The 25,208-nt window shown below is 39.7% G+C and overlaps 1 protein-coding gene across 2 annotated transcripts in view; it reads right to left on the bottom strand.

The window, feature by feature from the left end:
• jmjd1cb (jumonji domain containing 1Cb) overlaps positions 1-25,208 on the bottom strand; it is a 163,763-nt gene that overhangs the window by 79,943 nt on the left and 58,612 nt on the right. For both annotated transcript variants that reach the window (XM_086194569.1, XM_086194570.1), the window contains exon 2: positions 7,670-7,873. In XM_086194569.1, coding sequence (XP_086050695.1) covers positions 7,670-7,873 — 204 coding nt within the window. The remainder of the gene's footprint in view (positions 1-7,669; positions 7,874-25,208) is intronic.

Here is a 25,208-nt window from a genome sequence, read left to right as displayed (position 1 = left end):
TTTAACGTGATCATACGTTTCAAAAATACACTGCCGCACTTTATCAGTTTGATGAGGCTCCTTCAACGTGAGCACATTGAATTCTTCATATTGGAAGTGCACTGCAGCCACCTTATGGCAGGAAATGGTATAACAGCAAATTGGCGGCACTCTGCAAGCCATTGAATCCAATTTTCTAAGCAGATGGTAATACTGTATACTGCAGTCAAATTTTGGTACCAGCCTAACCCCATTGCTAGTCTGCAGTTAGAGTTGACACCACTGACGACTTTGATGAAATGAAATTGTAGAATTGTAGACTTTGATTTAGCCATGTAAATGTATAGAATGTATGTGAATATGTTGTTGGGTGGCAATCAATTTGATGATGTAATAATGGTTTAATGCCAAGTAACATCCTGGCATTAAAATAAGTCAAATTTAGCAGTTGTTATTTCCGGTAAGTGTACGACGGCAGTGCTCAATTTCTCTCGACATTTAATCCATGGTGACTGCATCTAGATTATAAATTATCAGCTTTATGTTAAATAGCTTGCCATAAACTGTGTGCTCTGAGTGGTCCCAACTGCAGTCAGTTGTTGAGGCTAGCTAGTTAGCTTTGTTGTCCCTGCACGCAGGAGCCCATATCTCTGACAGCATCCCATGTTTAACCACAACAGACATTTAAGCCAACAACAAACCTTATTTGTGATTCTCCCACAAAAGAAAAGAAACAAGACATCAGCGAAGTCTTGTCATACTTCCTGACAGCAGCGATTTATTTGTGTTGTTTATTTGGATCACTATAAAATACTACAGATTTAGAAGCCAGTCTTTTTGGCGCACACACAAATTACATTAATAACAAAAGTCCAACAATTAAAATCAAAGACAGAAAAACTGTAGAGGTAAAAAATAATGAAACTGCAACATTTCAATCATATTGCCTGAGTGAGGGAGCAGCCAGACACACCACTGCCCCCTGTTGTTTGACACTCAGATCCAGCAACAGCTTCTCACAACTTTTTTGAAGATGCTAGTGTGTGTTAAGCAGACAGCAGCAAGACAATGCCTCTGAGACTTTCATAACTTCATACTATAGTGTTCATCAACAAGACTTCCTTTTGTGTGTGTGTGTTTGTGTGTGTGTGTGTGTGTGCGCGCACGCGCACACTCTGTGTGTTACACCCCTTTAACACAGAAACACGCGTGTCAAAGTGGGTTTTTGTACCTGCGTACATTTGCGTACGTGTTTGCTTAGCATTAGCGGACGCTGCTCTGACTTCTCGCTGTGAGGGCTGGATACCTGTGTTTTTCTCTCTTGTACGTCATCGTGCTGTCAGCGTCATCATTACACAAAAAAGTGCACAATGTTTCCAAATGCCGGTGATGTTCCCATAAATCACTGTGTCCCTTACGTTTCCAGAAATCTGCCACCAGATCTCCTGTTCACCGCGGATGACTTCACGATCTTGCCAGTGCGCTGCTATGATTGATAAAAAAGATGTGCAAGATCGCTATACAAGATGTTTGTAAACATGGTTGCGCTTGTGCAGTTCATGTTAGGGTTTCCCGATTGGTGGGAGTTCCCAAGCACAGATTAATTCACGTAAGATCATACACATGAAAATTATTTGAAAAAAAAGTGAAATAGAGTCTCGGGGACATCAACAGTAAGAATGATCTTATGGCAGAGGACAAAACTTTATAGAGAGACGAGTGAGCAGCTCTCGCAGCGCAGCCCAGCCCAGCCTAATTTTTATTTATTTATTTTCCGGAGCTTCCAAAATGACAGCTTGACAGGCAGCAAAGTGACAAAATCAGAATGCAACAGGAAGGTCGCAGGAAGCCTGAGAGAACGCAGTTCACACTGCAGGCGAGCCACTGAACACCCGAGTCGCTTGGAGGGTCGATGGACCTGTGTTCATCTACGTTTTTGGTGCAGTGTGAAAGGGGCTTCAGAGAGCTGAGACATACAGACACCAACTGACTGCAAGCTTAACACAATGTAGTGGATCGACCGTGTAGGATAGTTCTGTCCAAAGTCATCACATACACTTTTTGCTGGAGCTACATTTGCCCTCAATCATGGAACTATCATCCTAAATAAAATAATTTAAAAAAGCAAAATGTTGTCATTTTAGAATTACAAACACAGCCAGAACTATCTTCCTGACATTGCAGTGATTTGAAAGAGCCTCTTGAATATTTCTAACAAAAAATGTTTCAGGCAGCATGGCGGTGCAGTGGTTAGCACTGTAGCCTCACAACAAGAAAGTTCTGGGTCCGAGCCCCAGCTTTCTGCGTGGAGTTTGCATGTTCCTCCTGTGCCTGCGTGGGTTCTCTCTGGTACTCCAGCTCCCTCCCACAGTCCAAAGACATCAAGAGGGGATGAGGCTGATTGGATATTCTAAATTGAACGTAGGTGTGACTGTGAGTGTCAATGGTTGTCTATCTCTATATGTTGGCCCTGCAATGGCTGGCGACCTGTCCAGGGTGAATCCCACCTCACGCCTGAAAGCAGCTGAGATACAGATTAATGCACACACAGAGAAACAAAGGGTATCCATCTTCCTTTCTGGCAATGGGGAGGATGGCAAATAATTGAACTTCCCAAAAAGGTGGTAGGCACTATACTTTAACCATCATGCAAACTACTATACTTGGGCGACTTTTGCACTTACTATAAAAGATGTCTGAAATGACACAGAGGCCAGCTGTGCACTGCACACACCTTAACAGATGACTGTCGTCACAGTGGGAAAAGATATTCAGCAAGAGAGATGAATGACACTGCAGCCTCAGATAACCTAACACCAGCTGTCATTTAACATATGTGCACACACAGAACCATGCCTCCTACATATGCAAATTCGCAAAAGTGTCATTATTTTGCACATGCTTATACAAGAGAATGCTGCCTTATACACCAAAGAAATAACTGGCAGACTTGGATGAGGACATCCAGTATAACTATACAATAAGCGGGTACATCTAAATAAGCAAACACACATCTATCAAGTGCTCAGTTGACACTAGAAATCTGACCACTCTCATCATTCCCTTAGCTTACTTTTTTTGCTCACATGGAAAATCAATCCGGTAAGAAATCAGAGCAACGATATTAAGTAATCTTGGATTGAGCTCTGCTGCTCTCTCTCTGTCTCCTCTCTAGCTACAGCTGATAATCATCCACACTGTACCAATAACTCTAATTATGAAAGAGACTACAATGAGACTAGAACAAATCCCTCTCACTTCTTTTTGAATGAAGGAACGAATGATTGGAATGAAATCGATCTGCCTAATCATAGCTGATATTTCATCCGTATTTTATTCAGATATCAATACAAGTATGCCTGAGGATTTTCAAATCTCAACTGATCTAAAAATGCAAGAGACAACCAATGTAACAGCAGCTTTCAACAAATTTATCAAGGTTTAATTATATGAACCCCCCCCCCCCCAACACACACACCAGATTATTCAATCCAAAATACAGGGCCACATGACTTCAAAAAGACATAAATAAAGGTGGACTGTTGTCATAAATTGGTTGTGTGTACAATGTTACGCATCAAAAAGCAGAAAAAGAGTGTGAAGTCATGGCTGAACATCCATCCATCCATCTTCTACTACTTATCCTGTTAAAGCAAGAGGCGGGGTAAACCTTGGACAGGTCACCAGTCCATCACAGGGCCAACACATCTAGACAGACAACCATTCACACTCACAGCCAAGCCTACAGTCAATTTAGAGTATCCAATTAGCCTAGTCCCCTCTTGCAGGTCTTTGGACTGTAGGAGGAAGCCAGAAGCCATGCAGGCACAGGGAGAACACACAAACTCCACACAGAAAGATCCCATGCTCGAGCCAGTGCTCAAACCCGAACCTTCTTGCTGTGAGGCGACAGTGCTGACCACTGAGTGTTACCCATACATCAAGTGCTACTAGTGGTTGCTACTGCCACAAGTTAAAATTATTTACACAACTGTGCATTCACGTACACAATTGCACAGCACACAGCACAGTTGGTGCCTCCTCCCATTCAGCTCACTCTAGTTGGCTATAGTGGGATTCTGCTCAATTCCATTGCTGATGCTTTCAAACTACAGGAGTTCAAGTCATAAATATGTACATAAATAATAATATAATAATATATAACATAATAATAACACAATATCCATGATTCAATGAGGAAACTGATTTATTTGATAATGCAAATATCAGCCTAATTCTTTTTTAAAGGGACTGACTCGTCAGTAAATGCTTCTGACATGTTGACTAGAAAAAAACCTGCCATTCAACTTCCTTGTCCAAGAACAGAATAACACTTCACAACTTTTTACAGTTGTTAATATTGCTATAATGCCCGGTTTTGTTGTTAACAATCTATTCATAACAAATCCAAAAATTGACAGTTATGATGAAGATATGCATTGGATATATTGCTATTTCCTGCTGCCACGTTTTTCAAGACGTGTGCTTAAAAAAAGGGTTTTCCTGAAATGGGAATCACTTGACGAGATGCTACTCTATTAGGAGAGCTAGATCACCATGTTAGCAACACTTTGATGCTTACACGATACACAGGCGCTTACTTCACCCTGCTACTGCTGGGATAAGATAGCGGACTGTTTTGATTTTTGAAGTGGGTCTGAGAGATTATGACTGTCTCTTGTATTTGACATAAACTGTGTAAGTGCAGATAGAACAACAATCAGCATTGTAAAGCAACGTTGTAATGATAAAAAGCTGGTTGAGTAACAGGGCTTTCAAAGAAAAAATGTTCAGTGTGCTGGTAATGAAGGCAGAAGCAAAAAAAGACTTAACTGAAGAGAGTTATTTGCACTCCAAGCAATCTAAAAATCCTTGTTTGTGAGTACTTCGGGTTTTTTCAGTATTGGTTTGACTCTTTATTGTAGGAGTTTGTGGTGCACTCTTGTGGACAGAGAGAGAAATAAAGATCTGTGGTGTTTAAATTATACATTGCTTTAAATATTAATTTGTTGTATTATATATTCAAAAATATTTGAATCTTTAATATTTAGAACGAATATTCAAATATTGTTTTTGCCAATATATGACAGCTCAAAGTTTTTGTTTAAGGTAGCATGAAATAGAAAATATACATCATTGTTTATATCCATAATTACATGAGTTCTATCTCATGTTAGCGCGGAGTAGAAATCCATACATACTCCATTACAACGATGATCTGTAAAAGCCTGTAGGCCTCAAAAAGATCAGAGCAGAGAAAAAGCTTAAAAGTGAGAGATTAAAACCAGATTGAAGCAAACAAATGAAAACCATAAATAATTGAGAAAATAGAGAAAAAGAGACTGTGTGTACGTGTTTGTGTGTGGAGATCACAGGGGTTTTGTTATGCAACGATGAAATAACTAGACAAGCAATCTGCTGGGTGTGCATGCCTTCTTGTCTGTCTGTCTGTCTGTCTGGGGACCAGTCTGCTTGTCTGACTGAAGAGCTGGCTGTTTCTAGGCGTACACATCAGCAACATCATTCACACAATGTAACAGGAAAAAAACAATTCTGGACCGCGGTTAGTTAAGTCAGTGCCCAAATCCTGAAAACATGAACCTCCACCAGTCATTTTCAATGGTCCTGACAGCAGTGAGGGTACAGTAAATATTCTATCATACACACCATCATACACAGGATTCATGCATGTGCCTGATCCTTGTTCATTGCGACTTGAAGCTTACAGCTTCATTTCCCACTTATGTGCGTTTGTGTCTGCAGTCGATTGTGACGCTGTTGCTACGACAACAACATCAGCGGGGCAGTGATATGTTGAACGACTGAACAAAAACAAGCAGAGTCAGACAGAGAAGGAAAACAACCAGGAAAAAACTGTGTCTTTGAACTCTTATCTTCAATGTGTGTGCCAGATGGCGCTGTACACTGTGCTATTACATAATCAAAACAGTGAATCACATTTCCAACATTTCCATGCACACACTTACAGCTGCTTTTGGCCACACACATGTTCAAACAGGCATACCATCCTGTACTTAACATCATCAATGTCAAAAATTAATAAAGTAAATTCTTTAGTAAGGGATGAACACAAACATTTAGCTCCAACAGATTAATTTGAGAGTCAATTGCCACAAACAACCATACAATTTCAGCCTAAGAATGCCTAGAGAGAGTGCGAGATAGAAAAATCAAGAGATAGACACAGAGAGCAAGAGAGAGAAACAGAGCTGTACAGACAAAGAAAAATCACACTACAACAACCACACTTCCACCAAATCAAAATCTGTATATTGACAAAACAGACACTGCATCACAGTCCTGATGCACACGAGTGACATTTCAATTAAACCACAAATAAACAAATTTAATTTCAGTCAAACCTGTCACTTCACTACACTCTACTTTAAATCTTACACAAACATGCTAAACTCTACAGTGAGAAATGGGGTGATTTTAACAGCAATCAACATCCGTTTACGCATGGAAAAATGTCCATCAGGGTTGTCAATATTTAAATACTCTATGTATGAAAATACAACAACTTAATCTATCCATCCATCCATCCATTTTCTCCCGCTTATCCTGTTAAGGGTCATAGGGGGCTGGAGCCTATCCCAGCAGCCTTTGGGCGTGAGGCCAGTCCATCACAAGGCCAGCACACATAGACAGGCAACCATTCACACTCACAGCCAGGCCTACAGTCAATTTAGAGAATCTGATTAGCCTAGTGCCCAATTGCAGGTCTTTGGACTGTGGGAGGAAGCTGGAGTACCTGGAGAGAACCCAGCAGGAACAGGGAGAACATATTGAACACAGAAAGATCCCGTGTTTGAGCCGGACTCAAACCCGGAACCTTATTGCTGTGAGGCAACAGTGCTGACCACTGCGCCGCCCTAATAACTTGAAATAAAAAAACATATTCAAAATATATTAAATATAACTTACATATGATTTAAACACAGCAGACCTTTTTTTTTTTTTTTAAACCTAGTCCACAAGACCATGCCTAATCAACAAAGACCAAAATAACTCCTGGCCAAAATACAAAGCATTTCAGAAAGGGGCTTTTTAGATTGGCCGGAGTGCTGATTCAGAACGCCTTTGCCATCATTACAAACATGTCACTTTTTCAGCCTCTTTTTCTTCCATGCCCTCCAGAGCCATCTCTCTCATTGGTGCGGCTTCTTTTATGAGTTTAGTTTGGTGATTGGCTGGCAAACCAGATTAAGGTTGCACTACCTGATCTCTATCCATGGCAAAATTTACCAGAATACAATACAAAAATAAAATTAAAAACAAACTATGTGATTTGATACAACGTAAACATGTATTAAGGTAAATCATACTTAAAAGAAACTGTTCTTTAAATTAGCAAGTATCTGTTTCTGTCTGATGTATTTCTTATTTTCATAGGAAGGGTTCACACTCGTTTAATACTCCCCTATCTTTTTTTTTGTGTATCAACAACATTTTGGTCCTGGCTGGATCTTTTCCGAGCCTGGAAATTGCCACTTCAAAATAACTTCCACAATTAGCATGACTGTCTGAACCCAATACCTGTGGAAAGGCTACCACTCAGTAATGGTTGTCACTGTTGTCGATCAGTAGAGCTGTGGGCAGCTTGGTCTTGCAGCTGACTGTTTAGATGGATGCACCATGTCTATAAATAGAGAAACAAAGGTCTTACCAGGGCAGGCCACTGTATGTGTTTAGCCTTGGTTCCCTGTAGCAGGCCTCCAGCTCCTCCGCCTGCTCCTGCTCCTCCTCCTCCTGCTCCCTCCTTCCTCTTGGCCCAGACCAGCTGGTGCTCGAGTAGAAACAGCTGGAAATCCTCATACACCTTCACCCACTCTCTTTTCTCCCACTCCTGGTCATCAAACTCCACGTATACCTGAGTAAGTAAACGCACAGAGAATCTAATATCAGCATCACCAACAAAACAGAATCAACTTTGCATTTCAGAGAGGCATGTTTCTCATTAAACCATTCAATAATAGTTTCGCAACACATTGTACGAGGAACATGAACTATGACAAGGGAGGGAAGATGAAGAAAGTGGAAAAAAGGTGCAACAAAATACTGTAAGAGATGAAAGAGAAGGAAAAGGGGGACACTAAACAATATGGTAAGAAAATCAGGGAGATTAATGAGAAATTTGAAAAAAAGGGAAGGAGAATAAATAGAAGAAACAAGAAAAAGAGGACGGATAGGCAGTTAAGAGAACAAGAAGATGAAAAAGGGAAAAAATAGGATTCTGAATGCTAGTAATATAATCATTTAAAACACTTAAGACACTGTGTGCTGTTGTCTTTCTTTGCAGCCTTAGAACATTTACTGCATCATAGAAGGACTGCTAGAATACATGACACAACTAATTTCTCATTTCTACACTATTCTAACACTAGACCTCTGCCTTTTGTTTGAGGGGCTTGGTTATGTGATGTCAAAAAAACATCAAAGCCATCAAATCATAATGTTATGTCAATACTACTCCATGCTAAAACCTTTTTTAGTGCTGTACCTGTTGTTTGAGGACCAAGGACAATGAATTTGTGACATCACAAAACCTCGCTGACAATTTCAGCCATTCTGCCCATCGGAGCATTTTGATTTTGACGCAAGACATTCTGCAAATGCCCAAATTCTATCTGTGGTTATCTGTCTGTGTACATCAGCCCTGTAATGACCTGGCTACTTATCCAGGATGTAACGGGATGAGTGGCATAGACAATGAATGAACGAATGGATGGATGGATTCTTTCATCTTCGACCTCTGACTGCTTTAATCACCTGATGCATACAACATGTACATGCATGCAGACAGCACTTCCTCAAGGAACCAACCAATTTTGATGTTAAACTGTTGTTGATATCACTGAGAGAGCATAATTGAGAGACTGCTTAACATTTTATTTGTCAAAAAAAAGAAACAGAAATAACAACTAAACAGGTTTAAATGATAATACTTTTGGGGTGTGTCATTTTGTTGCCACATTTCAGAAAAGCACAAAAATGATCCGTTGTTGATTTTGGTTTGTTTCAGATGACACTGAGCTACACTCTCTGCACTCTTCTTTCACATTCACAACCTTTTCTTTCTTCACTAACTCACATCACAACAAACGTCTCTCTCCAAACTCTCATGTTGTTAGTCACATGTCTCTCTGTAGGAGGATGCTTTCCATTATGTATCAGACAATTTGAAAAACAACCCAAGCCTGTGAATGATAACCACTTTTTATTTTGACGCAGACATGTCCTGTGAAGACATTCCACATTCGTGCTCAATATTGTACAGATTTCACTGTTCCTATTAATTATTACATGCACAAAGACGCATGCGCGTGGATATTAGCCATCATCCTCATTACATCTTTACTAATGCTTAAATTCTCCATCTATAGAACTCCCCCCCAACCCCCACCCCATGTATTCCCTCCAAAGGCAGAGGGAAAGCAAGATCAACGGGTGCATCTCTCCTCAGACACCCTCCCCCAACTCCCACAATGCACTACTGCAGTCAACTGAGTAATCACTACGTCAGTCTGTCGTCCTTTGTTTACTGTTACTGCAGCCTCTGCCTCAGTTTATTAATATCTCTATATATCCTTAATCTCTCATCAGTCTCCACATCTCTAAATCTACATCTCTACTGATTGTTGACCCCTCTACGTCTTTCTCACCATCGATCTACCTCTCTGTGTTTCAGTTGTGTCAGTGGTAGTCATCCGAGGACACTCTCCTGCCACCGCTCTCATCAAATCTCATCATTCACTCCCACATGCACTACTCTGAACTGTCCTCAAATTCACTCCAGATAACACAGGGTAACCTCTATCTGACACTGGTTCGATTTCACAAGTTTTATTATAATATGTCCTTCGTTCCCTTGAAGTAACAGCCTTTTTCTATCAGTGTAAAAGCATTGCAGTAATATTCATAAACATTAATATATATTCCTTTGACAATAACTGGGGTTTGGATGACCCTGTTATCCTGTCAATACTGGTTTACAAAATTAAAAGAATTCCTTCACACTACACAGATGCATTCCAGAAGTTACAGTGGCATGTTTTGTATTTTAAGATGAAAATTGCAGGGGAAAAAAAAAGTAGGACGGGGAGGAATGCAAATTGAGCTTACAATAATGCAGCACAGTTGCTCCCCTTTAAGCAAGTAAAAAAAAAAGCAAACAGTGTAAAGGAGAGAGGGTTTGCAGTTGTAACTGGAAAATAATTTTTACTTGGGCTTTTGCATTGCTCTCTTGAATTTCAGTTCACCTTTATTTGTTATAATAAACACATGCAGTTTTATCTAAAGCAAAAGATGTGTCAACACAGAAAGTGTTTCAATCACGTTTTTCAATTGTCTGTCTTACCCACATCTAGGCGGGTGGAACAGTTCTATTTTAAATCAATACTGCTGCTGACACAGACAACAAAATCAGCTCAAATTTAACTAATCTTTGACCCAAAGCATTGCAAGCAGAATTTTAGAAATCATTTGGACATTTATCAATTTTCCGTTTTTAAACGAACTGTGGCTATGTCTCAAAAAAGAAATCAATTTTTTGAGGTGTTTCAATATAATATTTGAAGCAAATACAAAAGGCCATGTAATGCCGCTAGAATACAGTGGTAGGAAATTTTACACATTGCTGTAACTACCAGAACAGCAGAAGAAGAGCAGTTTATTAAATGAAAATTTTGAGAGGTGTTAAAGAATTACTTTCGTTAGGACGAATTGCATTTGTTCTGAGGTACTAGCAAGTGCTGAACATGTTGCTGCTATCTAAAGATGAAGACAAAGTTCATGAATATCTGACAAGATGATGACGTAAACAACTGGTCCTGTTTTGCACATTTAACCATGTTTGAAAAGCTTAAGCAAGCTTCAAAACTTGCAAAATTCAGTTGTTTTTTGAACATTTCTAGCAACCTTTCAAACCAGACTAAACATCATCTAGGCTCCTAGCACTGACAACATTCTTGTGACCTACACTCAAACTTCATCTGACCACATCTTGTATAGACACAAATGAGGGACGAAAGCGTAAGCTTCTGCTAAAATGCTGTTTTCTCAACAAAAGCCTGTCACAGGAAACTTGCATGTTTTGAAGTTGTTACGGAGTCATAAATAAAGAAAAAGCAATTTAGAGCCCACTGGTTGAATGTTTAAAACCTACCTATATCCAACAAACAACCACCGTCTCATTCTGATAAAACTCATGAGTCACCTGGGAAATCAGTTGATAAATAAAACCAGCAGACTGCCTTTGCCCTCCTCAAGGCCCTCAGGCAAGTCCAGTTGCCTTCCAATAGCAATTAGATATACTGGCTGTATTACTCTCAAACTGCTCACATTGTGCAAACTTAGGGTTTGTGTGCAACGCAGCTACAATGCCCAGTGTGTTTATTATTACAGTAATAGCAGCATTACTTATAACAAATTAACAAGGCAAATAAGCTCAAGCGTCATCCCATGTCCAGCCTATACACCTGCACAGGACAGTGGGCCGACTAATATAAACAGCCATTACCACGCCCTTGCAACACATTTCTGAAGAACAATAACCAACCATAAATTTGAAGGAGGTAGCTTTTGAGAGAGCTAAACTCCATCCTTTCAATAGCCTGAAAGTTAGCTAGTTGCACTACTAGTATGTCTGGAGCCAGAAGCACACTGCCTACAGTCAGCATCGTCAATGAGAATGATCCCGAAGATATATTTGACAGGGCATCCGCGTCACCATGCATCATTACAGATTATTAGCTTTATTTATTTGTTTTTACTGATGTTAACCTAGCATTTTCAGTACATCTAATGTTAGTGTTAATGTTATCAACAGCTTGTTGTGAGTCCAACATATAGTTTGCAAGCTCTTGCTATGATTCACAGGTCAGCCCACCACAATGTAAACCCAGCCTATAGTTACGTCCTTCACACTCGCTCAAGAGGCTGCCTTACCTCACAAGAGAGTTGATCAGTGTCACAAATGAGTGTGGATGGCCTCTATTTGTGTTGTGTAACAATATTCACAGATGAATAAATATATAAATGTGTAAAATTCAGAAGATGGACATCTATTTGTATTACAATTTTGTTATTAAATAAAAAAAGTGTACTAGAATAATACAGGTTATAATGTGAATATTACCCAAGAAACCTATGTGTCACAAGGTCTTCAATTATGGCTCTAGTGTCTCCAACTCCAGTCTCATCTATTCTTCTGCATATGTAATATCAACATCCAGTATAGGGAATGCATTAAGAAATGAAGAGTCAGAGATTGTGTCCTGCTGCCAGTGTGATCTGCCTTCATTCACTAATTATTATCAGCAAGCTTATCAACAATCTTCACATGCCCAGAGAAAGGCGTTAATTGTAGTCTGTCTCTATACACACACAAATGCACATAAATACTGCAGTCAAGAAAAACATACATATTATTGGAATGGGGAAAGTAAGTGTCTGGTGAGTCTGTTGCTATAGTAACTGGAGGCAGCAGTGAGCACTGGGCACACACACAGTTCTGAATCAGTAGGTTCCTATCAGCTACAGCAAGCAGATAGAAAAGACATTGAGAACAAAGGAGATCTGATGCCATATTAAAAACAATGTAGCGCATTTGATAGGATCAATATCAGCTTAAGGGGATGAAGTTAAATCTAACACTCTGGATGTAAATCTTGTCTTCATGACATTTCCAATCCTCTGTTTCTATAGGAAATGTTTTGGAAAGATGTTGATTTGACTTGTGGTAATGTTGGAGTTGGGCCAAAGGAGTAACGCCCTACTGGGTAAACTCAGTAACATTAATAGGTGTAGTTTCTGTTGCAACTCTCAGTCCGGACCAAAATATTACTGTTATTCACCTGCAGGATAACAACAATTAAATTAGAACATACAATCATTGTTGTGAGGTATAACTGCAGGACACATTATTTTTCTAATTATTATTTATGCTTATACTTTTAATTTTTCACAATTTGAGTGAGTGCACTAGACTAGATAGAAATACACTAGATAGAAAACAACTTCTAATGTTACAGTACATCCATGTTTTCCTGTGTGCTCCCCTTCTCATTGTTCCAGAGTTACCTGCACTTTTAAAAATACATGTAATATAAAAGAAGCATTTAAGAATAGTTATTGCAACTGCAAAGTTGCCCACAACAAGAATGCTCTGGGTTCAAATCTGATGGCCAGCTGGGGCCTTTCATGTGGAGTTTCTATTTTCTTCCCCTTGCCTTTGTGGGTTCTCTACAGGTGCTCTGGCTTTCTCCAACAGACTAAAAAGATGCAAGTTAGGTTAATAAGGGAATGAGAGAGTGAAGAGTGTGATTGATTGTCTGTCTCTGATGGACTACTGACCTGCCCAAGGTGTACCCTGTCTCACTCTATGACAGCTGTGAAAGCTCTAGCCCTTCAACAGGATAAGCGGTATACACCATGGATAGCTGAATAGATGAAGCATGTGGTCTCAAGCTCTTATTCACCCGTATAAAAGCTTCAATAATACTTATTTAAGTGAACTTGGTTATTTTGGTGTCATTTTGCATTTCAACATCACAATATGTGTTTGCTTTCCACCCATGGCCCACCATTACATTTCAATTCTGGCCCTCCAAGGGTAAAAGTTCGGGCACCTTTGGACAAGATTGATGCCGGTGACAACATTTGTCCTCTAGTTTGGCAGAAAATTGTTGATGGGAAGACTTGAATTCGACTGGCTCATCTATTTATAATTGTGTGAGCTTGGTAGTGGGTATGATGTTTCTGAGTTGTGTGTTGCTCTCAGTATGTGGGGGGTGGGTGGTGATAAAGGAGTCTTTTTAGCCTGGCTAGCCTACATGTTTTCTGTGCAGTCAAGCTCAATAAATCAGATTAGAGTTTTTGGACAGCAGGATAGAGCTTACAGTGTGTGTGTGTGTGTGTGTGTGTGTGTGTGTGTGTGTGTGTGTGTGTGTGTGTGTGTGTGTGTGCGCATGTGTATTGGAGGGAGTGAGGGGGAGGGAGAGGGAGGGAGGGAGGGAGGGAGTGAGAGAGAGAGAGAGAGAGAGAGCGTCTGGGGCAGAGACAAACAGAAAAGAGTGAATGTGGGGGAGAAACATAAAAAGGGCCAAGAAGGGCTTCAAAACCTTATGAAGGTACCAAAACAACAAAACACAACTTTGCTGCATTGCAGAAAAACTTCAAGTATGCAAACTGATTAATTCAACGTTTTTGATGCTTTACATAAAAATATGAGGTAAGGTAAGAGTTAACATAGATATTTTTGTCTTTTAACAATTGTTTATCACAATTATAGAACAAACACAGCAATAGGTGGATGCATGATTCCAATCTTCTCAAGGAGGATAGTAAGAGCAAAGTCTCTCATGTTCTCGAAAATCTATATTCTGAAATGGTATGCATGTTGCAAGCTTTCTCTAGTGCTCTATTTAAAAGACAGATTTTGCTGCTTCCTCAGCATTGGTTGTATGCTATGAGAGCGGGTGCTCATTGGCTGTTCGCAGTCTCTAGCTCAGCCAGCCAGAAAGCTGCTCTGCAGCCGTTAGTGATGGGCAGATTAGACGCTGCTGCACGGTTGCACGCATATTCTCATGATGTAGAGGGTCAAAGTGCCACGGCTGGTAAGTAGAACAATCACCTGGGACTCTGAGACCAGACGGACCAAACTAAGTACAGGAAAGCTAATGACTCACTGCCCCACACATGGTCAATGGAGTGTTGGCACAAAACAAATCCAACAAGACACTAATAACTTTAATCAAAACTCAATGGAAAACAACACTTGAGTCCAACAAACACAATCACACCATCAAATGTGACATATACCAAGGTGTTTCACTGTCCCCACCACTGTCCTGCATAGGCCTGGACCTCCCCATCCCAGAATGGCTATTAGTCACAGGTTTAGAGGTTGAGTTACCATCAGCCCCATGTATGTATGGATGAAATTGAGCTATACACAAGGAATCAGCAAGATATAGTCACATGACCCACAGCCTCAACATCAGGATGTTTAGTGGGATGGTGGTAAAAAGAGAAAAGGTGAGGAGAACTGAAGGGGTTGAATTACCAGATGGCAGGATAACAGACATATAGTACCAGGGGCATAGTTTCCCCTAATGCACACAGCAGTGGGTTTGCCGCTGCAAAACTGTGACTGCTACTTCTGCACTTTTGGAGAAAAGGAGCAGAGGGGAGAGGAAGAGAGGGCACTGTCTCCTCTCTTCAACTTTTCATAACGTGTGTACTGCAGAAGCTTCTCATCCAGATAAATTCATACCACCTGTGAGTTAAGAATATAAACTAGAACATTAGCTCGTGCCCCTGATAATATCAGCATGATTATAACAGAAGCATAGTTTTGTGTCAACAATACATGTTTTTTGTATGAAGTTAGGGATTAAGAGGGTGGGAGAGGAAAAAAAGCACATCTATATGTGCATGCACAGGTATTTTACTGTTAACTTAAGAGTGTGTAAAATGTAGGATATTTGTCAGTCAAATAAAGGCTACAACTCCTCCAGCCACCTGCCCTATAGCTTGCCATTAACGTGCAAGTTAGCTATTCCGGCTCCCTTCAGAATGAATCAGTCTACACAGGCACTGTTAAAGTAATAGATTACTCATCCGATTTGTGCTCAGAGGGCTTCAGCTGAGGTCCAGCAGCCTGAGACTGTATGTTTAATATAAAGGTGAGGATCAAGACTTACTGAGTGCTTCAGCCATCACTAACATCAGAATTAGCTCATCAAATGGTCGTAGACAGAGCAGCTAGGAAGAAGAGTCTCGGCACCCAGTTAACTTCTCTCACTTCCCACAGAAAACAGCAAACTTAACTTAGAATGACAGACCTGACCTTGGGGCACCAAAAAAAAAAAAAAAAATCAAAAAATCCATCTAAAGCAAAGAGGAAAGCTTTTACTCTCGTGACACTAAAACTGCATGTAGTGAAACGGCAAATGTAGCAGCCACCATCTGTTATCTGTTGGTTATATGAACAAAGGTGTTAAATATTACAGGAGTCCCCAAGTGGTCAACAAGCAAAAACAAAAAAAGATGCATAAGAATGCCCTAATGGAGAGAGGGAGGAAGAGAGGCAAATACAAAGGAAGAAAACAACGTAACAGCAGAGACAAAGACAGCAGTGGAGCCTAAAAAAAGACAAGCACTGGGATGTTTGTGTGCAATCTTCGAGAGGGAGAAATAGAGAAGAAAAAATAACAGAATTTATGAGCATGGAAAAAATGGCGGGAGTGAGTGAGGACAACAAAACACATATCTAATGGTGTAATAAATAAAAATGAAAGGGGGGGGGAAGGAAATAGTCACATGAGCAAAATTGGGAGAACTGGGTAAAAGGAGAGTGTCCATTAACAATCTCAGAACAATAGATGTGGAGTCAACAAAGAGGATAAGATGATGTAAGAGATGGATTCAAAGGCATGGGGGAGGAAACAAAGAGGCTAGATGAAATGAAGATGAGGTAAGTATCACCAGTGACAGACAGCATACAATGAAGCATGAATCAAAGAATAAAATGAGACCAGGATGGGAGAATAGATGTGAGGATTGCAATGACAAGAACAAAGACTGCAATTACTGAAGATGACAAGGAATAAGAGAGCATCATGTGTACCATCTGCAAATGCAACTAGTGACTAAAAACTTATGAGGTCCAGAAATAAAAGGGGACAGAAAAAAAGAGAAATGATGAGATGAACAAAAAAGGACAATCGGGCTGCTTTGAAACCGAGCAAGTAGCCTACCACAATGGCAACCAGGTTGACAACACCGTAACCAAGGCGCCCCTTCCCTGACAACGGCCCAAATGATGCCTCTGCTGCTGATTTCTACTGCTACAGAATATCAATCAGAGAAGGAGAGAGTGACTTTGATAGAAAAGATGGTCCCCCAAAGGTGCATAAATATAAGACTGAGTCGCTGTTGCTGGGCTGCAAGCTGACTTCCCTTTGCAATTACTAACACAACAAAAAGTGTAGTGTGCACATGCTACACTTTTTGCACGCACGTGCACACACACACACACACACACACACACACACACACACACACACACACACACTCTGCAGGAATAGAGAGAAGTCTCATCATGGAGTGAGAGAATGAGCACAGAGCAACAAATCTAATCATAAAAAAACCATTTAATGTAAGAGACAGGTTTGACATCCCCTGCTAATAGAATAAGAAAAAAGCCTCTGATGTGGTGGTACATGTACATAAGGTTTCATTACTATTACTACTAGTGACGATACATGGCAATGGCAACTATTAAATGATAAGACATGGGAATGATGAGGATAAGATGACAGACAGAAAAGCAGAGAGAAAGCTGCAGCCATACACACAGAGCCATTTGTCTTCCCAGAGTAGTGAGGTAGTTCATTAACATAATGCGCTCCCTAGCACCTTACCCCAACCTGAACAATCTCCTAGCCTCCACATTTTTTTCCACCAAGGAACACTTGTACATCCAGGTTAAAAAATTCAGGAGAACAGTCAGTTCTGTTTCTAAAGCTGTGTGAATAATGTATTACTATTAAACAAATAAACATACCAGTGCCCCAACTGCAAAGATTAAGAATGACTGACACAGAATTTACAGGATATTTAAAGAATGTTACTATCCATCCATCCATTTTCTTTCACTTATCCTGTTAAGGGTCACGTCATGGGGGCTGGAGCCTATCCCAGCGGCTTTCGGGCGAGAGGCAGGGTTCACCCTGGACAGGTCTCCAGTCCATCACAGGGCCAACACATAGAGACAGACAACCATTCACACTCACAGCCACGCCTACAGTCAGTTTAGAGTATCAATCAGCCTAGTCCCCTCTTGCATGTCTCTGGACTGTGGGAGGAAGCCTGAGTACCCGGAGAGACCCCGGAACCTTCTTGCTGTGACGCGACAGTGTTAACCACTGCACCACCATGCCGCCCAGAATTAGTTAGTTACTATATTACAGCTAATCATGTTCATTTTCACATTTCATGTTTCACATCATTTCCATCACAAATCAAATGCAATTTATACAACAGGTAAATAAATTGATCATTTATTTTCATTATGACTCTAAATTGACCGTAGGTATGAATGTGAGTGTGAATGGTTGTTCGTCTCTCTATGTTGGCCCTGTGATGGACTGGTGACCTGTCCAGGGTGAACCCCGCCTCTCGCCCGTTGATGCTGGGATAGGCTCCAGCCCCCCTGCGACCCTTAATGTGTTGGAATAAGCGGAAGATAACGATGGATGGATTTTCATTATGATTAGCAGTTATTTGGCAGTCTGTATGTTTAAAGCATTACCCTTTTTTTGAAATAACAAAATTCATCTGGAAAAGTGAAATCATTTGGTGACTTCAGCTCACCATGTGAGAGAGGTGTGCCACTGTTTGGTATGTATAGTCTTAAATTGTATTTCATTACTTACAGCATCGTAGTTTATTTCCTAAGCAAATATTAACATGTTCAGGAATGAATCAACACTCCATCTAAATATTTTTTACATATTTGTTCACACTGAGTCCTGCAGCCTATAGCAATAATTGTATGGAAATTTTCATTTAAGATAGCATTTGAGGTCCACATTTCAATTCCTGTGGCCAGGGACTCAGTGAATAGTACTGTTCTTAATACAGTGTCAATACCATGACGTCTCTTACACTGTTTGTCTCTGAACATTTTGCTATGAAATGATAAAGAGATTAACAACTGAAAAACTCAACATGTATTCAACCCAAAACAACACAAAAATGAGAACTACAGCTAATAACTTGTGTAAAATGTAAATTACACTGATACTAGGGATGTAACTGTATTGACAATTCCATGGTATCACCATAACAAAAGTGTCAGATACCATCGTGGACATGTGATGGTTTCAATCAATAGTAATTTCAGGCAAAAAGTGCAGCTATTTTCTTCTGCAGTGGAGCAGAGCGGTATTAAGTAGAAACTATATTGAACTGTAGTCACCATCAACCTTGCATGCTCATCATTCTTAGGCCCCATCCACATGAGGACAAAACGCTTAAAAGTTTCAAAAACGATCGTCATAAAGAGGAAGGCGTCTCAGAAAATGTGTGTGTCTACATGAATGCACTCGATACGCATGAAAACGCTGTAAAACACATGCCAGACCTCTAGGGGCGCTGTAATGATATGACGGAAACAAGCGCAAACAGATGACAAAACAGTGGGCATGCGCACATGCGGCAAAAGTTGTAAAAAGAGACCATGCAAGGAAGCATGCGTGGCCAACGTGGGCATATGCTACACCGTATGCCGCCATTGTTGTTGTTGTTGCCATGTGTGGCGCATGCATGTCAATGAAGATATGAAACTATGACGCAAGCATATCTGAAAAGTCGCGGAGAGCCAGTAATCACGGAGCTGCGTCAACGGCATTTCTAAATCTTTCCCACTCTGGAACCTGGTTTCAAAAATTATCATTTACAGACCCCCAAAACGCCGTCTGTGGATGATATGCAGATTCGGTAAAAAACGTATGCGTTTAGACCTTGGTTTGCCATCGTGGATGGGGCCTTCGTGCTCTGCTGCTTAGTTTTTTCCTGTTCTGGTTTATTGGTCCATACTCTAACATAGGTTGTGTTAATGAACCTTAATACCGGTTGCTACCTGCCATAAAACAAAAAGATGAAGACTGATACTGTGATTGTTAAGGTAGAAGAGAGGAACAAAGTGTTTAAAGATGCAGATGCAACTGATATTTGGAAGCATTTGAAATGTGAAGAAATGAAGAAGGAGAAAAGGTGGCCAATAGGCTAACAAATATGTGCAGACACTGCCAGGCTGTGGTGACATACATGATGAAGAATATCAGTAATATAAGGAGCCAAATGGCAAACCATCCCCACCCCCCCCAAAAAAAATCGCAAGGATCTGAGAGTGAATAATGAAGGTTTTAGTTAAACAGGCTGGGGCATAAGTATCAAATCATTTGGGACCTATGACTTTGTAGTAAGTCAAGTCAATTTTATGTAGCGCCAAATCACAACAAAAGTTATCTCATGACACTTAACAGGTAGAGCAGGTCCAGTACCACACTCCTTCAATGAATTTACACCCAACAATTCTCCATCAGCAAGCACATAAAGTAAGTCAGTGCAGCGGATGCAAATATTTAATTTTTATAAAAGGGACTTTTAAGTCTCTCATACCTTTATCCTGTAATTGTGATTATAGCATTTGTAATGTTCAATATTAAATCACTGTTTAACCCAAAACATGCCTACAGCACATTTTTGCCCAGATTGCTCAATATATTGTTGATGCCTATGGCATCCATTCATCTTTTTTCTTTTAAATATCACAATAATCAATGTACCATGGACTTGACAACGAGGTATTATCACACGTCGACACTGAGTGGTTAATGCTTAAACTACAACATAGAGTGATGTAAAAATACACTATTCTAACCTAAATTATTTCCCTTTCAAAACACTGCAGAGGACTTATTAGAGTAGTCAAAATTGAAAAAAACAATCTTACCAAATAATACACTCTGCAGAATCTTTTCTATCTCTGTCCAAAAGAGCATGCCACAAACCAATGCAATAAAAGGGACAAACCAGGACTGCCCAAAACCTGAAGTACTTCCAAAAAGGGTTTTTTAGACAGCCAGAGTGGAAATCCATCTCTTTGGTAGAGTCTGATTCTGCCACTCGAACACATTTTCAGTTTGTTTCTCCTATGCACTTGACAGTTAGCTCTCTCTTCCATGTGGCTTCTTACTCTATGAGCTTTAATGGTGGAGGATGCATGACCGTAAGAAGAGAACTGTAATCTGTGAGAGCAGCTGTGGTGTTATGGCGTTCTAGGTGACAAAAGACTCGCAAGAACTTGCAAAGTAGACTTTTTATTTAAACATATTATATTAATATATTCCAATATAAATTTTCATATTTGAATACTCCTTTTATTCATTCAAATATATATTTGAATATTGAATATTCTATGACAGCCCTGACACTTACTTAGAGCTAAATGTTAGATTAAGCTGTAACTTAAACCACTGTCGGTACTATTTCTGTTTGTGCTGCACCGAATATGTCAGGAGGTAACCTGTCCTAAAGTTGCACTCAAGTTCAAGTTTGGCTACATTGGAAATTACACCTAGCAGATGCAACCAACTGCTGATCACAGCTAAATCCAACTGTAACCTTCATCATATGGCCAAGCTCTTAAACTCTACTAGTCCTTGGAAGTTTTGACAATATGCAATTTGGGAATACGCTCACTGTAATTTATATACTCACTATAATTTAAACGCAGATTTTTTTTCCCCTCAAAGACGTACTCACAGAACTAATTTATTAAATGCAATTTTTCTCTATCTTTACCATCTACAGGGAAATTCCAGGTCTATTAACAGTACAATTTCTTAAATACATTTTACCATAACAAAAAAAAAATGCAGAGAGGGGCTTAATGATTAGGAAAGAAAAATGTAACTGATTTTTGAAACATGCAAAAATTTTAGTGGTGTAGTGTCATCTTTTTGTGTTTCCAGCAGACTCATCACCACTTGGTGCATTGTTGTTGGCATGTATATACGCAGTGGCCTTGGGTCACTTCTGATTGGACAGCAATGACTGATACATGAGGAGCACATTGGTCCATTTGGTTAACATGACTGTCATAACAAAAACCCTTGGGCAGATATTCCACGCTATATAATTTCATACCTAGATTAAGCGGAGGCGTTGCAATTGGCGAATCACATCGTCTCAAATCACGATTTTGATTTAAAATCAATTAATGGTTCAGCCCTATCTGACAGGACAAGCATGAGTGTTGGATTACAGGAATAATTAATTACACAAAACTGTGACTTCTTGATTAAAAATAAATATATGGAATGTTAAACTAAACTTCCAACAGTCACCATTAGTATAAGTCTAAGTATGAGAAGAAGCTCTGCTCTCTGTCTACCTCAAACTGCTTTGTCTGAACCCTTCCAGAAATAATTAACTGTTCAAATTATCATTCAACTCCTGTAACTGATTACATTTCACCAGACACTGCTGTTACTAAGCCAGCCTTCATCTACCTGAAGCACTTCAAATTCAAGTAAAAATTTAATTGATTTCATCACTTAGCATTAGCTGTTTCAATTTCTGTCTCCTCAATCATAAGTTCAACTGCTCTCATCTCTATGGCTATTAGTTAGTGCTGCTATTTCCATCACACACACTTAGGTTAAACTTGAAGTAGAAATTTCATATGCTTTCCAATTGCACTTTAAAGTATTCAATAGATAGCAATTTAGCTTGAAGTTTATTGTACAAGGCTGGCTCTTTCTGCATTCTGCAGTCGAAAAAGTGCAGGAGGAAAAAAAAAACGTCATTGTGAGCTCAAGACGCTTATTTCAATACTTGACAGAAACATATTTTTAGGTCAAGTATCACTTTAACTCCTAGTCACGTTAAAACCTAATGAAATTGTTTAAACATGCACATTTCAGTCCAAGTAAGGCCACTTGAACAAGGTATCATTTATATCTGTCATATTGATTAGTGTTAAGAAACCTAAAAGTAGAGCCCACAGTGAACACAAGCAATAATGTGAAACTGGCTCAGATGTCATCTCTGTTCAGAGTTCACAGGCGTCTGCTTTCAACTTAACCAATACTGTAAAACTCGTACACGGCCAATTTCAGTGAAGTTATATAACTTCTCATTACAATAAGACAAGATCACAAAAAGATGGGCTTAGAATGTTCTAACCTGGTTAAAGTTCCAACTCAACAGACAGTGAGAGGACAGAGACCAGAGAATAGTGGTTCTGTTGTGAAGATTCACTGGGATGTAAATAATGTGAAGGGGAGGGATAGAAAAAGAGAGCAGAGGAGCTGAAGTAATAGCCAATGACAGCATGAAGAGACATACCCTCTTCTACAAGGTCATATCAGAGTGAGGCAAAGAGAGAGAGAGACAGAGAGAGAGAAGGGGAGAGAAAGAATAAAAGTAGGGAAAATAGGAAGAGAGAAAAAACTTGGCAGACACATGGAAAAAAGATAAACAGAAAAAGATTGAGCAAGGGAGAGAGACGCAAAGTAAACAGCCTTGAGCTGAGTGATGTGACCCAGCTTCCCCCCTTCTTTATTCCTCCTTCATCTCTTCCATGCAAAGGATGTGTGGGCTCAGGAGAGAAAAGGGAGGGAGAGGTGAGAGGAAGAGAGGGAAGGAAAAGGCACATCCAAAAATAGCGCTATATTGTAGACACATTACTGGGAAAATACAACCTACAACACAAAAACACTTCTCTGTACAACTGAATCCAAGACAAAAACAGTCTATCTTAAATTAAATAAATAAAATTGCGTTTGCAGATTTCTTTCACTTTAATTCCATCTTTTCAGTCAAATTAAAATATGTTTACTTCACTCTGACAGGACATAAGAAACATGTTGAGCCATCAGGAATCAATCAAAATGTAAAGGAAACAGGTTGAGCTCAAATTTGTGCTTTTAACTACAAAGCATAGATGTAAAGGTCCAATTTCAGAGATAAAATGACATGGGTCAACACTGTTTGAATGGCCATTTTGACTTGAGCTGGATGTTGTTCACCAACACCACACTGCCACTGTGAACACAGATAACTCAGAGCTTCGAGACCTCAAGTATCTTTTACTTTTGTTGTTTCGGAACATCATAAGGTGTCCGTTCACTTTAATACTGGTTGACAAAGTTTTTATTTTGTTTCTCTTCCCCCCTGATGTTGGGAAAAGTAAGACTAAATGACCTATTTTTTAAATGCTGTGAGTCCACTACTTAACAATATCATTGTATTTGTGACTGGGTGCTAACTTTTTTTACAACAGACCAACATTAATATAAAAGGATTTTCAAATGAAATATTTCTGGTGATGTTGATAATCTATATTTCCTTTAATTTTCAGTAAATTCTATGAAAACCAAACAATCTGATCGTTCACCTCCACAGAATAATTACAATAGTTGACAAAATGTTTGTTTTATATTAAAGCTAAGTAACTGTCCAAAATTGCCCTAGCTTTTAATGAAATTTTACTTCAACAGGATTTTGTAAAGGCGTTGATAAATCCATTTTTGATACACATGTTCTTATTTCTGCCAGCAGAACAAAAATAAAATCTACACCATCATCACAGTTATGAAGGAACATGTAACTCAGTGCAAAAGAGATATGTTTTAGTGATTTTAGCCACCAGAAATTGTTTTTGTTTCACTGTCCTGCAAATTTTAAACAGATGTGAACATATCACAAAAAGAGGAAATGCACATTAGGTGTGACTGCATCAACTACTTTGGAGCGAATAAAATAATCATCATTACCCATTCTTGAACTGTGGTGCGCATATCCACCAGTAGTGCACAAGCTCCAAGAAGTGTTGTAAGGATTTTGTTGAAAATAAAAAAAGTCAAAAACATTTTAAAATATAAAATGTTATGAAAACAGTAAATAGAAAGATGTGTAGTATGTGGTGAACAGAAATACATTATTGTGTTGTATGTGGTGAACCATCCATCCATTTTCTTCCGCTTATGCTGTTAAGGATCATGGGGGCTGGAGCCTATCCCAGCTGCTTTTAGCAGAGAGGCAGGGTTCACCCTGGACAGGTCACCAGTCCATCACAGGGCCAACACATAGAGACAGACAACCATTCACACTCACATTCACACCTACGGTCAATTTGGAGTATCCGACCAGCCTAGTCCCCTCTTGATGTCTTTGGACTGTGGAAGGAAGCCAGAGTACTCAGAGAGAACCCACACAGGCACAGGGAGAACATGGAGACTCACACAGAAAGATCCAGTGCCCGAGCCGGGACTTGAACCCAGAACCTTCTTGTTGTAAAGCAACAGTGCTAACCACTGTGCCACCTGTGGTGAACTTTTCAGCAGCAATTCCATGAAACCAGCAGACGTCAGGAAACACCTTTTCATCAAATACCAAGAGCTCAAAGATGCACAGACTCCTAGATTGTTGTCTGAGAAAGGGAAAAAGTGGTCCAAGTTCACGATTCAAAAGTGATACACCAGTAGCACAATAACAGATAATCTGATAGGAGGGAATCATAGATCACAACAATTTTGATGAAGGAAGAGATTATCCTGGCTGGTTATGCGTGAAATAACCCTGAAAGTGATTGTCATGAAGCCATAGCCCCAGGACGAGCCAAAATG

This window comes from Aulostomus chinensis, chromosome 23 (assembly GCF_037954235.1).
Source record: "Aulostomus chinensis isolate RoL2024-O1b breed Wild chromosome 23, RoL_Achi_v1.0, whole genome shotgun sequence".
Classification (NCBI taxonomy): Eukaryota; Metazoa; Chordata; class Actinopteri; order Syngnathiformes; family Aulostomidae; genus Aulostomus; species Aulostomus chinensis.
The sequence above is the reverse complement of the archived record's forward strand: the minus strand, read 5'-3'. Positions and strand labels throughout refer to the sequence as shown.